The following is a 13,604-nucleotide window of genomic DNA, read 5'->3' as shown; positions in this document are numbered from 1 at the left end:
AAGATTTTCACGCACACAATGGTACACATATGAATGTGTAAACTAAGCATTTCTTTAACTTTTTTTCAGAATTTCTACAAAGACATCAATCGTGAGGGGATGTACATCAGGTAATTTGATTAAACGTATATATTTCCTGTTGTGTGTGCATGCATGCTGGAGTGACTGTGGATAGTGCTTAGTCAGTGCTATTTGTCTGGAGAGAGAAAGAAAAATGAACTAAAACATTTGAATGGATGTTCAGCTCTGCTGGAAAGGCACAGTTCTGAATCACTGACACATCAAGTGACAGATGAAGTGATTGACATGAAGAATTCAAAGATGGGGATAAATGGGTTGGAGATGGAAGGAGAGACAGAGACAATGAAGTAGCTCTTATGTGGCAGAGATTGATGAAAAAAGAAAACAAGAGTGCATATGGGAATTAACAAGGGAAAAACAGAGTGATGGTAGAAGAGAGGTAATGAAGGGAATCAAACAGCAGAAGGCCAGAAGGGTATGTGCGTGTGTGTGTGTGTGTGTGTGTGAGCGAGAGAGAAAGAGAGAGAGAGAGAGAGAGAGAGAGAGAGAGATGGGGGCAGGGGGTGGTGTAGAGGAATTAGAGTAATGGAAATTGTACACTACGTATAATACAGAGCAGGGGAAGGGTGACTTAGCAAAGAATAAATCAACACGGGTGATATTGAAAGAGCATGTGAAAGAAAGTGTGATGAAAGCTGGAGACTTGCACCTTTCTTGGACCAACAGTATTATAAATATATGAAAATCAGATATGCCTGAGCCAGATGTCTCTGTCTAGCATTGTTTCATTATACTGTTATGTAGCGTCCCCTTATTAACACCACAAAGCTGTGGAAGTATGTAATCTCTCTCTCTCTCTCTCTCTCTCTCTCTCTCTCTCTCTCTTTTGTAACATGCATATTGTAACTGTAACACAGAGTCCAGGCACCCAGACCATGCTGCTGGCTCATTAAGTAAATGTTATTCCTAAAAGAAAAACAGAAATACTTTAAACCCATGCAGGGACAGGTACTTTGGTCTCAGCATGCAGCTGTCTAGAGTATTTCCTTTCTCAAGCATACCCTCTGCCGGTATAGAGTGACCATAATGCAGCCTTAAGTGAGACTGAAAAAAGCTGCTACACTGATTCAGAGAGAACAAAGTCCATCCCCACCCCCAACTCCCAAGAATATTGTTGGATTAAAGTGTGCCAGGTGCCTATTAGAGCGAGAAAGAAAGAGGGATTTCTTCTTTGCTGTTTGACATACAGCCACCTTAGAGGCACATTAAACTTGGATGACTCTGTGTCCGAACATAAGGAGCCTGGCTAAAGCCTGACAAATTTACATCACACGTTTTATTCACAAAGAGACCAGGCTGAATATTTAAAGCCAGTACATGCAGGATGTCCCAATTCTGCCATCTATGCCATGATTCACATAAGGTCTTCCTCCTGACCTTGAGCTTCTACACTGTAAAAAGAATCCAGCTTTCATTTCAGAGTAGATGGTTCGCCCTTGATTTGTCTGACAGAAGACCTCACACCTCACAAGTCATTCTCTAGTGGCAGAGCAGCCTTCATTAGACAGTTGAGTTAGCACTGGAGACAAGTTCCTACTGAATCATTTTCTTACAGCCAGCAAGAACATGGCACTACTCCAGCCCTTGAAGCCTCTTTCTTTTTCAAGAGCACATTCATTTTTCAGTCTGTTCAAGATTAGTTCTTGTTTATTATTCACCTTGATATCGATCCTGACCTTCATTTCCATTTATATTTATTCTTTGGCACAAACTTATATCCGAAGTAACTTATAGATGAGGCAGAATGCAAACCAAATATACAGCCCAAGTATAAGTGCCTTGTTAATGTATAGTGGTCACTAGCATACAGCCTTGGAATGGGCATGTGCAGAAATCACATCTTTCTTTATATGTCATGTATTTGTCCTCTTTCATCCTCATCCCTAGAGGCAGAACATACAAATACAAATACCAGTAATTTCAGTTTAGGTTTGTTTCACAGTACTGAATTACTGCTCCAATACTACCCTCTTATGGAAAGTGTGGTAAAGTACATGTTAATTGTTTAGAGGCATGAGACAAGTGAAACTGGGATGCCAAATACTTTTAAAATTGCACTCAGATTTTCATTCAATTAATAATACGCCTGTAATTTTATACTGGAGTGACTATTAGCATATTATTAGCCTTATATTATAAATAATATTTATCACTATGTTTGTATTGCATAAACCACTAAAGGTAACAACAGTCTTGGTTTCCTTTCATGTATGTGTGTGTATGTATGTATATATATATATATATATATATATATATATATATATATATATATATATATATATATATATATACATATGTATGTATGTATGTATGTATGTATTATTCAACAGCTAATGTAATATCCCTTTAGGAAACCTTACTCAATTTTAACAGTTAATCATAACACTGATACAAAATAAAAAAAAAATGTGTAAAATATAGTATGCCATGAATTCATTTAGACCCATTTTGGTACATTGAGTGACACAAATGTGTGTTTTGATAGACTTGTGTTAGGTGCGTAAACATAGAAAATGGCATCTTAAACATTTGAATGATTGTATGTCACAGGTACCTCTACAAGCTACGTGACCTTCATTTGGAGGGAGAGAACTATACAGAGGCTGCATACACACTTCTGCTGCATTCCAAGCTGCTTAAGGTACACACACGGACACACCTGCAGACTGAAGCAGATCAATGCATTCACATGCACACACACACAGAGAATACGTTACTGCCGAAATACTGTTTGACCTCTGGCACAAGGTCACTGTAGTATAAGAGAGCTACTCTGGTTTGTGCAATTCTTAGAGAGGAAAGAGGTGTCGTTATTGGCTGATTTACAACAGTCCCTGGCCACGTCCAATGGCCCTTTGTGGGTTGCAGACTAGATTTATGAATTCACTACAGCTCTTGCAGCAAAAAATTTATGGAGCTCTTTGCAATGTCTCTCATTCTGTCTCGCATTCTCTCTCTTTTTCGCTGTCTCTGTCATGTCTGATTGATGTAATCAGCAATATGCAGTTCATTCATTTGTGCTAGATTACATTCTGAGTGATGTGGTTTGACTCATGATTCTCTGGTGAGGACAATTTGGGCTGTCTTCTCTTTGTCCATGGACATCCTATGACTTCTATCTGCATATATATACACTCACCATCCACATGTTTAGGCACATTAATGTGGTTATCTAATCAGCCGGTCATGTGGCAGCAGCACAGTGCATAAAATCTTACAGATACAGGTCAAGAGCTTCAGTTAATTTTCACATCAAACATCAGAATGAAGAAAAAGTGTGGTCTCTGTAACCGTGGCATGGATGTTGGTTTGAGTATTTCAAAAACTGCTGATCTCCTGGGATTTTCACACATAACAATCTCCAGAGTTTACACAGAATGGTGAGAAAAACAAAAAACATTGAGGGTGGAAATGCCTTGTTGATAAGAGCGGTCAAAGGAAAATGGCCAGATTGGTTCGAGCTGCCAGGAAGGATATATTAACTCATATAATCACTCTTTACAACCACGGTGAGCAGAAAAGCATCTCAGCAAGCACAGAACATCGAATTTTGAGGTGGATGGGCTACAACAGCAGAAGATCACACCGGGTTCCATTCCTGTCAGCCACAAACAGGTAACTGAGGCTATCATGGGCACAAGCTCATCAAAACTGGACAGTTTCAGTGAGTCTGTGCCAATGATAGCCTCAGATTCTTGTTCTTGGCTGACAGGAGTGGAACCTGATGTGGTCTTCTGCTGTTGTGGCTCATCCACCTCAAGGTTTGATGTGTCGTGTGTTCTGAGATGCTTTTCTGCTCAACACGGTTGTAAAGAGTGCTTATTTGAGTTACTATAAACTTCCTGTCAGCTCAGAGCAGTCTCGTCATTCTCCTCTGATCTCTCTCACCATTCTTTGTAAACTCTAGAGACTGCGTGAAAATCCCAGGAGATCAGTAGTTTCTGAAACACTCAAACCAGCCAATCTGGCACCAACAAATATGCCACAGTTAAAGTCATATAGATCATACCCCCCCATTCTGATGTCTGATGTGAACATTAACTGAAGCTCTTGATCTGTATCTGCATGATTTCACACATTGCGCTGCTGCAATATGGTTTGCTGAGCTTTTATCTTATATCAGTCTTATATCTAACTTCATTATCCTCTTTTCAACACACACATCTATTCCTGTAGTGGTCGGATGACCCATGTGCACCTCAGCTGGATTTCCAGAGTCCTCAGACGCAGCGGCAGCTCAAAGAGACGCTCTATGACACCATCATCAGCTACTTCGACAAGGGCAAGGTGCACTGGACTTCACACCAACTTCATATCTGTGACATTTCTAAATAAAGTGCTGCGTAACCAGAGCCATTGTAGATTCAACTAGCATGATCTTAATCCTCCTAAGCTGTTATTTAACACAACTTGATCTTTATGTGTCACATTAAAAGCAAAACAAAGCAAGTTACAGAAACTAGTGTAGTACACATGTATGGCATTTGGCAAACAGCCTTATCCAAAGGGACTTACAAATATTTCATTTCTATAAGCAGTTGAGGGCTAAGGGCCTTACTCAAGTTCCCAGCACTAGCAGGTTGGCAGTACTGGGATTTGAACTCACAATTTTCCAATCAATGTCCAATGGTTTATCCACTTAGCTACCACCACACCATACAATGCATTGTTCCCATATTACTAACAAAGTAGTGTTTCTTACATTTTTCATGTAACGTTCATTAGAGAAACTGCTTCAATCACATGGTACCAAAGTGGCATTACTTTCTTTTACAGTCTCCTATATTCTATGTCTTAGCCAGGTAAGTATGAGGTACAAACTCCAAAGTAATTATTTTGCAAGAAGGAAAGTACCAAGACAGATTTACTGAAGTACATTGAAATGCCAGACAGGTTCTAGCTATTAAGCAGGTAAGTGTGTGGTTGTAACTCAGGGGACTCTGCAGGATCATTTGGCTCCATGAGCAGAAGTATTTTTATAAAAGATGTATAAGTGTAGCAACAACCCTGAGACCAAATAGCAAATTTAAACCGACAGTAAAATCTGGCAAAGTTTATAATATGCTTACAATAATAATCAGTCATAAATCCACAGGTAAAAGTGGGCAGAAGGATAAATCCACAAAAAAAAAAAAAAAAAAAAAAAAAACCATGGTCAGGCAACCGATCCAGAAACCAGTACGCAGGGAAGCACATGGTAAACTAGTGAATACAGCTCAAAGCCTGAGCACAAATTTGATACTTAGATACATCACTAGTGACAGAAAGTAATGAAATCCATACTAAAACTGAAGAGAGCTTGACCTCTGGTGGTCAGGAGGGGTATTGCAGCGAGCCAGTGTGACTGGTATAAACACTATAAATGGTAATAGCAAGATAGTTAACTACATTTCAAAGAGATTGTTGAGAGCTTATAGGTGTAGTGAGAAAATGATCATGGGAAAGTTGTTGAGGGTTAATAGAAGCATACAGTAAATTTAATAATAGAGAAATTTGGTGGGGTTTTTTTTACACTTAATGTGTCAGTAGAGTAATAAATGTTGCTTTAATATTACAGTTAATTAAAATTACCTGTACATGTTGTGTTTCATTAGATAGTGTCTTTTCTAAGTGTACAGACACAATATATTGCTATCCAAAAAATGGATTGTATTCTGAAGGACGTGTTGAGATCCCAGCAAAACCAAAAGAATCAGTGCTTTCTTTTACAGCTGAGGTTCAGATGAGTGAATTTTAATCTAAGATTAAAGGTATTTCCATAACTTTGGTGTAATTGTTAGGCAGTTTCCCTTGTGTGTTTATACTTTCATACATTCGTGTGTTTTAGATGTGGGAGGAAGCCATTGCTTTGTGTAAAGAACTTGCAGAACAGTTTGAGATGGAGGTCTTTGACTATGAACTACTCGGCCAGAGCCTGGTAAACACACACACACACACACACACACACACACACACACACACAGATTTCAGCTTTTTTTTTTCATAATATAACATAAGATTTATGAATGCTGGATATGCCCCATGCAGTCATTTCTCTACACCTGTCATTCCCTCTAAATCTTTGATGGCTAGTTTAATCACCTTCTGCTGAGAGGAAGAGAACGACTTATATCCACTCTAATGATGGGAACATTGTTCAGAAGAGTTACTCTAGCTGTCAGGTTTATGTTATATTTCAGGCTAATTAATCAGGCTGTCTGAATGTTTTAAATTATGTGAGACTATGACAATTAAATGAAACTGTTCGGTAGCTAATCAGGGGTTTTAATGATATTCACCAGCTTCAGAAAAAGAAAAAAAAAGTTGAGCACTGTTTTACTTTCATCAAATTGGATCAGCTTTTTTTGTGAATTGTCTATAAGTTGCAGCTTGGATCTTCTTATCTGTCTAACTAAAGACCAAAGTGTGTTACGGAAGTACAACTTTTAAAACTGTCATTGTTTTACATTTTTCCCTTCTTACTGACAAAGTCAATGAAATGTTCTCTTTCAGTGTTTTTGATATTTTCCACTGTATTTACTGCTATCTAATCCTGCATACAGAAACAACAAGCCAAGTTCTATGAGAATATCATGAAGATCCTGCGACCCAAACCAGATTACTTTGCTGTTGGGTACTATGGCTGTGGCTTTCCTCAATTCCTACGGGTCAGTACTTGTGTTTTTATGTGTGTGTGTGTGTGTGTGTGTGTGTATGTGTGTGTGTATGTATGTATGTATGTATAAACACCTGAATGAATGAATGAATGAATGAATGAATTACATTGTGGTACTGAAGGGATGGTCAGATTGAGGTGTTGGGAGTATGTCATGTTTACTCATGTGTTGTAACTGCAGAACAAGGTGTTTATCCATCGTGGGAAGGAGTATGAGCGCAGGGAAGATTTCCAGAGCCATCTGATGAGTCAGTTCCCCAGTGCTGTCAGACTTAATACCACTACCATGCCTGGAGATGACATCAAGAACTCCCCATTGCAATGTATCCATTAACGACAAGACACACCGTAAATCACAACACACAGTACAACAAAAAACAAGCAGGGTATGACAAATTCCTAAACCACATCACAGTAATATTGAGTGATTTCTAGAGAGATAAATCACCTCTAAATGTAGGGTTTGATATTTAAATGCATGGATAAGCTTAAGATGAACCCATTTTATGACACCTAAAAGACTCATGCACTTTCTGGCCAATTATTGTAAATTTTATCCTTACTTGACACAAATCTAATCTATAAAACCTGTAAAACAGTTCTATTCCTCACTCTTAGCTTAATGTTTATTAGCTAAGCATGAGGAAATGATTTATTTTTATTGGACATTAAACCTTAGAGTGTATCAGATGTTAAACAACACACAGTTGATTATAAGCTCATATGTGTCAGTATACCATTCTTAGCATGGCGTTTTCAGACATCCAGTGCTTCACTGTCCAGCCTGTCCTGGAAATCCCACCCCGTCTGATGAACAAGCCAGTTCCTGATCAGATTATCAAGTTAGTATTACAATACTCACAATATAGCTCTGCTCATAGTCTCCAACTCTTGGGTGAGTATAGTTCTGACTTGATCTCATGAGAAATGTGTATGAATATAAAAGAAACAAGGACAATGTTGGATTTTTGTTCAATTTTATATGAATGCCGTAATATGAAAAGGTACAAATCTGTCTTGTGTCATGTGAACTGTTGTGGATTTGCATATGTTAGACCATGTTGTACAGTTCTCACCACATTTACACCTTTTTTTTAGCTTCTATAAGTCCAACTATGTTCAGCGCTTCCAGTACTCCAGACCTGTGAGGAAGGGAAAAGTGGACCCTGATAATGAGTTTGCTGTGAGTCACAATCTTTTGCTGGTACACATACACACATAAACACATACACAGGAATAATACTCCATCTCCCTCTCGTTTTATGTAGTCTATGTGGATTGAACGCACCACTTTCTTCACTGCGTATAAGTTGCCTGGGATCCTGCGCTGGTTCGAGGCCACAAACATGACTCATGTGAGTATCGGCCAGAAATGTGTTAGACAAGCAATGTTTACTCTTAAACGACAAAACTGTAACTGTACATCTCCTGCTTTACCACTTTTCCATCAGACAACTGTGAGTCCTCTGGAGAATGCCATAGAGACAATGGGAAGCACCAATGAAAAAATACTTACAATGATTAACCAATACCAGTGTGACGAGACTTTACCCATAAACCCCCTTTCCATGTTGCTTAATGGCATTGTGGATCCTGCTGTCATGGGTGGCTTTGCCAAGTATGAAAAGGTATGTGATTTGTGCATAAGAAAATCAACCTACCCTTTGTTCTTGGATTCACACTTGGATAGTGTGAATATGTTGGAAGATTTTAACCACAAAGTTTTTTCGTAAACCTTTTCACCATCTTTACCAACGGTGCCAATAATTCTGGAACTGACTGTACAACGACTCAATAATTACTCTAAAATTACCCCTTTTAACTTGCCTTTTTAGGCATTCTTCACTGAGGAGTACACACATGAGCATCCAGAAGACAAAGAAAAGCTGCACCGCCTCAAAGACCTCATCGCATGGCAGGTACACATAAAAATGTCCCATTGCTTATGGAAACACAGCTCTTTTAAAAGCTTGTCCCATTACTGAAGTGGCTATGATATGTGTATCGCTGTAGATCCCCTTGCTGGGCCGAGGAATCGCTCTTCATGGCAAGAGGGTGACAGGCGACCTCCGACCTTTTCATGAGCGCATGGAGGAGTGCTTCAAACAGCTGAGGAAGAAAGTGGAGAAAGAGTACGGAGCCAGAGAACTGGTGAGAGACAGACTAACTGAGATGGACACAGTGGATAGATAATTACATGTACTCATTGTTCTCCAAGGGGAAATTGGGTCAGTGTTAATATAAAAGAAGGGAGTTTTCTTTTCCTGTACTGATTTATTTTGATTCATTCCTCTCTGCTAGCCGGACATGGATGAGAGAAGGTCCACTCGTCCACGTTCTGTCCTTCGCTCAGTTCGGCAGTCCATCTGCTCGTTAGCAGGATCAGAATGTGGAACGCCCACTAAGTTATTCCCAGACAGGTAAACACACCCTGAAAAATGACACACTTACAGATTCAGTAGGTTTTTTATGTGAACAGGATATATGTTAGGTAGATATTTTCTATCCTCGTCCAGTAACCAATTGTCAACATGGGGTTCTCTCTCTCTCTCTCTCTCTCTCTCTCTCTGACTGTCTGTCTGTCTGTCTGTGTAGTATGTCTGTGGACTCATCAGGGCCGCTCACTCCCACATCCCTGCCCCACTCCAGTGGGAGTGTCAGTGTGATTGATGAGAGTGGCACTGAGGTGGAGGTGAGAATCTAAGCGCTTAATCCTAGAATTAAAATTCAGTTGCTGGAAGGTTAAAACGTCCTCTTTTAGTCTAGCTTTGACAATATTCTGAGTGTCTTTTATTACACACTCACTAGCCACTAATAGGAACACCTGTACATCTGTAGGTATAGCTGTAGGTTTGAGTATTTCAGAAACTGCTTATCGCCTGGGATTTTCACACATAACAGTCCATAGAGTTTACAGGGAATGGTGCAAAAAACAAAAAGCATTCAGTGAACAGCAATTCTATAGGTGGTAACCTGCTTGTTGATGATTGGTTCAATCTGGCAGGAACTCAAATAATCATTCTTTACAGCCATGGTGAGCAGACAAGCGGCTCAGAATGCATTGAGCAGCACCAACAACCATGCCAATGATTTTTCCTCCATTGCATGAATGAGCAGGTCTACACGTGTTGCTATTAAACTGGTGAATGAGTGTATTTCCTTATATTTCTTATATTTTTCTTTATTTGAAATTCTCCAAAAAAAGTACTATATAAATTAAGATGATGATAGTGGGGGTGCTGATTATTGTTGATGATAATGATGATGATGATGAGTGTGATAATGACAATGATTTTACATCTTTCATTTCATTCACAGTTTACCAGGATTTGACTTCATCTCATTCTCATTTCCATTACTTTATTCTCCTAGGTGAAGTTAAGGAAGTCCAAAAGGAAAAAGAAGCAAAGTAGAGGCAGCATGATCTTTATCAGCGAAGAGAAAGAGAGAATCAGCACCCTGGACTTCAGACGAGTTAGTCACAGCAGAATAATTAAAATAAATAGTACTGATCTCTTTTTAAGCGAACTGAATGCACTTTGTTTCATACCTAAAGGAGCTTCATCTGACATGACAGATGCAAACATGAGCAAAAACAATAGCAAATTGGGACAGAACTCTTGAAAATTTTAGTGTGTATTTATTCTCTGTCATGTCTTAGATGTCAAAGAAGCAGGAGTTCCGCAGTGATACAAACCTATCAGAGCCCAGTGAACAAAGCAGCCTGGCTAGTAGTAACTCCAGATCACTGCCTACTATTACTGGTATACACACACACACACACACACATATACCAAAATCTTCGTTGTCAGACTTCTATAGTTTAACATTTGTAGTTTAGCAGTTTGATACAATCTATACAAACTTCACCATCTCTGTATTTTGATGTCCATCATAGGTCTGGCTCTGACAGTAGCCAATGGGAGTGAGGAGCTGGATTCAGCATGTTCTAGACGGGACAGTAAGACCATGTCTGTGTGTCTGCCATCTGACCGCACTGGTGACCGGCGCTCCAAAGGAGTTATTAACCTGCTCTTTAAAACAAGGGTAATTAAAACACATTACACACAATAAATTATACACTTACTGATAGATTACTTTGGGACGTGTTCACACATGGGCTTTTTTTCTGGCGTGTGTTTGCACAGAAAATGCATTTAGATCAATATTGTTGTAACGAGGAGTCAACAGAATGGGGATCCATTAGCAGCGTTTTAATAAAAGGCAGACACAGTCGTACAGGCGTGGTCGGGCAACAGCGAAACAGGGTAATCAGAGGCAAAACAAAGGCAGAGTGATCAAACAGGCAGATGGTCAGGGCAGGCAGCAAAGAATCAGAAACGAGAAGAAACAGTCCAAGGTCAAACACAGTAATCCAACAGAGAAGATATAAACGCTCAGAAATGTTAGCCGGGGCAAAACAAGACTTCGCAATGAGTGAGCGAGAGGCGGAGGCTTAAGTAGTCCCGGTAATAGGCTGCAGGTGAGCTCGTAATCAGTGCTGGGTGCGGGGTGATGGGAAATGTAGTTTCGAGGGGAAGGTCAATACTCGGGTGATGGTGACCTCTGGTGACGATCAGGGGGAACCACAGAGGCCGGATTCGTTACAATTGTAGTGTTTTTAGCCTGATCTCAATCTGCTGTACTGTATCTGTACGTGTGATTACCACAGACAAGAACCTTCACATGCTTCCATTTACTAGACTTCATCAGTAAAAGTTTAAAATGTGACTATATAACACAAATTCAAACCTACAGCCTTTACACTTTAACAATAAAGGTTGATGATGAGACGGATATGAGATAAAATCCTACCGAAGCTATTTAGAATTTATTTTATTTATTTATTTTTAAATCTCACACGGTTGCAGCTATTTGATTTCCAGGTCCATTGTTTGCACATTTGCTTGAGGTTGTGGAAGCAGCAGCATAAACACATACCTTTGCATCTCTTAACAGTTTTTGCTTTGTAACATAAATCAACACTTCAACTGACATCTCTCGCTGCCATATTTATACCTCTTTGACCATCATCATCATTGCTGTTTTTTTATTTGTTGATTCAGTTTAACAATTAAAAAGCTGCCTGAATGAGCCCAGTGCTCAAAATATACCCCTTTCAAACCTCATGCACTGCTTCTTAATGTCTAATGGTATGGCTACTATTGCAAATGACGTAATGTTTAAAATGAATATCATGCAATTGCCTACATTTTAACAAGGAGGTATGCATATTTAAAAATGCGTGTGCTGATTGTTCTAGAAATAGGAAGTACTGGAAGTTCTTTTTGAGTATACCAACTGGATGGGTTTTTTTTTTTAGTTGTTTCGTCACTTGAAGCATAGCCGTATCCAACTTTCCAACACTTGAACAAAACACTAAAGAGTAATTTCAGTTATTTATGAAGGTTTTGTGGTCTCCATGCATCAACAAGGAGGAACAGTGAGCTATGTTTAACTATGTAAAGCATTATCACAAATTCCTTCTCTGGAAAAAAAACCCTAACATCTCTGAAAGAACAAATTTCAGATTTCAAGCTTCATTTCCAAATGACTGAAGGAATCAGGAAAATGTTCTGCAAAAATGATTTGCAAAAATGTTTATTAATGGAGTTCAAGAGCTCTCTGTAAATGTCCAGTCTAACTGAGTTTTGAGTCAACACATTGCACAGGGAGACTTGTAGGACATTAGTCGTTCATAATCACACATACAGTACACAACAGATACAGCAGATAGAGATTACACTGAAAAAACTCAGTTATTCCTTTATGTTGTTCTTACTTGTTCTTGATATCAGAAATTCTTCATGTGTTCTTGCTTGTCTTTCACAGTCGAAGGGTGAAGATAACAAAACTGCATCCGATTCTGCTGGCGAGACTCATTTTTAACTCTGTTGCAAAAAATGTTCTGTCCTGGATATAATCTCTATATCTAGAAAATATATAAAGATGATCAACTCGTTTATAAGGAGTGATCATTTTGGAGTGAAACTTGTATTACCAAAATAATCTTCGAGTGTTGAAGCCAAAGACAGATGATTTGTGTATCGTAGCGCCTTTAGCAGCACAGTATAAGTCTGGAAGTTTCATGTGTAAAGATAATGAATCGTTGTTTTTAGGATACTCTAAATGTCATATGAGTTTTAATAATGAATTCCAAAATGAAGAGTTCAAATGAATTGATATGCTGTCTTTTTCTTTATATTTGTCATTATGAAGAATAAAAACCAATTATCATTGTATCCTCTTGGGATTAATGTCTTCATGTACTGTATGTTTGCTTTATTATGTAAACGTCTTTCAGCACATCTGTCAGATCTTAGAGTGGGGTGTGTGATACTGTTTAATTCCTAAGGTACAGACAAATCTGAGGTAGTTACTGTAATTAATGATAGAATTCAGGTCATCTTGCATCCTTTCTGGAGTCTGCAACTGAGTCAAAAACCTCTGATGCCACTCATTAATCCAAATGCCACTCATTAATCCAGTCCAACAACGAAAACCTCCTGTGCTAGAAAGCTCTTAGATAAACATGGAAGATCATTTCAGCCACCTTCCACTTATAGCTAACTGTGTTTTATTGAATATCAATTGTTAGTATACCATATGACTTGTTTTTAATTTTTTGTTAAGGTGTGCTAGTATCACTTTGTTCTTTAAATCCAACTTTAAAATAGTTATCATGCCCATTACATCCTGAAAATAATATAATTTAATATTATACCACTGCTGAAGGAGATATGACAGATTAGGACACGCGATAAGTTATTTTTAACCAGTTTAAAATGCAGGCACAAAGAGTCAGATTTTTTGATGTATCACATACAAAACACACAAGAAATAATTTATTTGACGTGTGTTTTATTGT

General features: G+C 38.6%; 1 protein-coding gene across 1 annotated transcript in view; it reads left to right on the top strand.

Annotated features, from left to right (window-relative positions):
• The window catches only part of LOC113529552 (dedicator of cytokinesis protein 2), a 119,071-nt gene extending 106,093 nt beyond the window's left edge, over positions 1-12,978 (top strand). The window contains exons 35-52 of the mRNA XM_026918807.3: positions 70-110; positions 2,632-2,722; positions 4,258-4,368; positions 5,909-5,998; positions 6,624-6,728; positions 6,918-7,059; positions 7,497-7,578; positions 7,835-7,919; positions 8,005-8,091; positions 8,188-8,364; positions 8,572-8,655; positions 8,750-8,887; positions 9,038-9,156; positions 9,332-9,428; positions 10,109-10,210; positions 10,398-10,500; positions 10,635-10,783; positions 12,569-12,978. Coding sequence (XP_026774608.3) covers positions 70-110; positions 2,632-2,722; positions 4,258-4,368; positions 5,909-5,998; positions 6,624-6,728; positions 6,918-7,059; positions 7,497-7,578; positions 7,835-7,919; positions 8,005-8,091; positions 8,188-8,364; positions 8,572-8,655; positions 8,750-8,887; positions 9,038-9,156; positions 9,332-9,428; positions 10,109-10,210; positions 10,398-10,500; positions 10,635-10,783; positions 12,569-12,625 — 1,860 coding nt within the window. The 3' untranslated portion in view covers positions 12,626-12,978. The remainder of the gene's footprint in view (positions 1-69; positions 111-2,631; positions 2,723-4,257; positions 4,369-5,908; positions 5,999-6,623; positions 6,729-6,917; positions 7,060-7,496; positions 7,579-7,834; positions 7,920-8,004; positions 8,092-8,187; positions 8,365-8,571; positions 8,656-8,749; positions 8,888-9,037; positions 9,157-9,331; positions 9,429-10,108; positions 10,211-10,397; positions 10,501-10,634; positions 10,784-12,568) is intronic.
• The last annotated feature ends 626 nt before the right edge of the window (positions 12,979-13,604 follow it).

Source organism: Pangasianodon hypophthalmus, chromosome 9 (genome assembly GCF_027358585.1).
Source record: "Pangasianodon hypophthalmus isolate fPanHyp1 chromosome 9, fPanHyp1.pri, whole genome shotgun sequence".
Taxonomy (NCBI): Eukaryota; Metazoa; Chordata; class Actinopteri; order Siluriformes; family Pangasiidae; genus Pangasianodon; species Pangasianodon hypophthalmus.
Note: the sequence above shows the minus strand (reverse complement) of the source record. Positions and strands in the feature narration are given on the sequence as shown.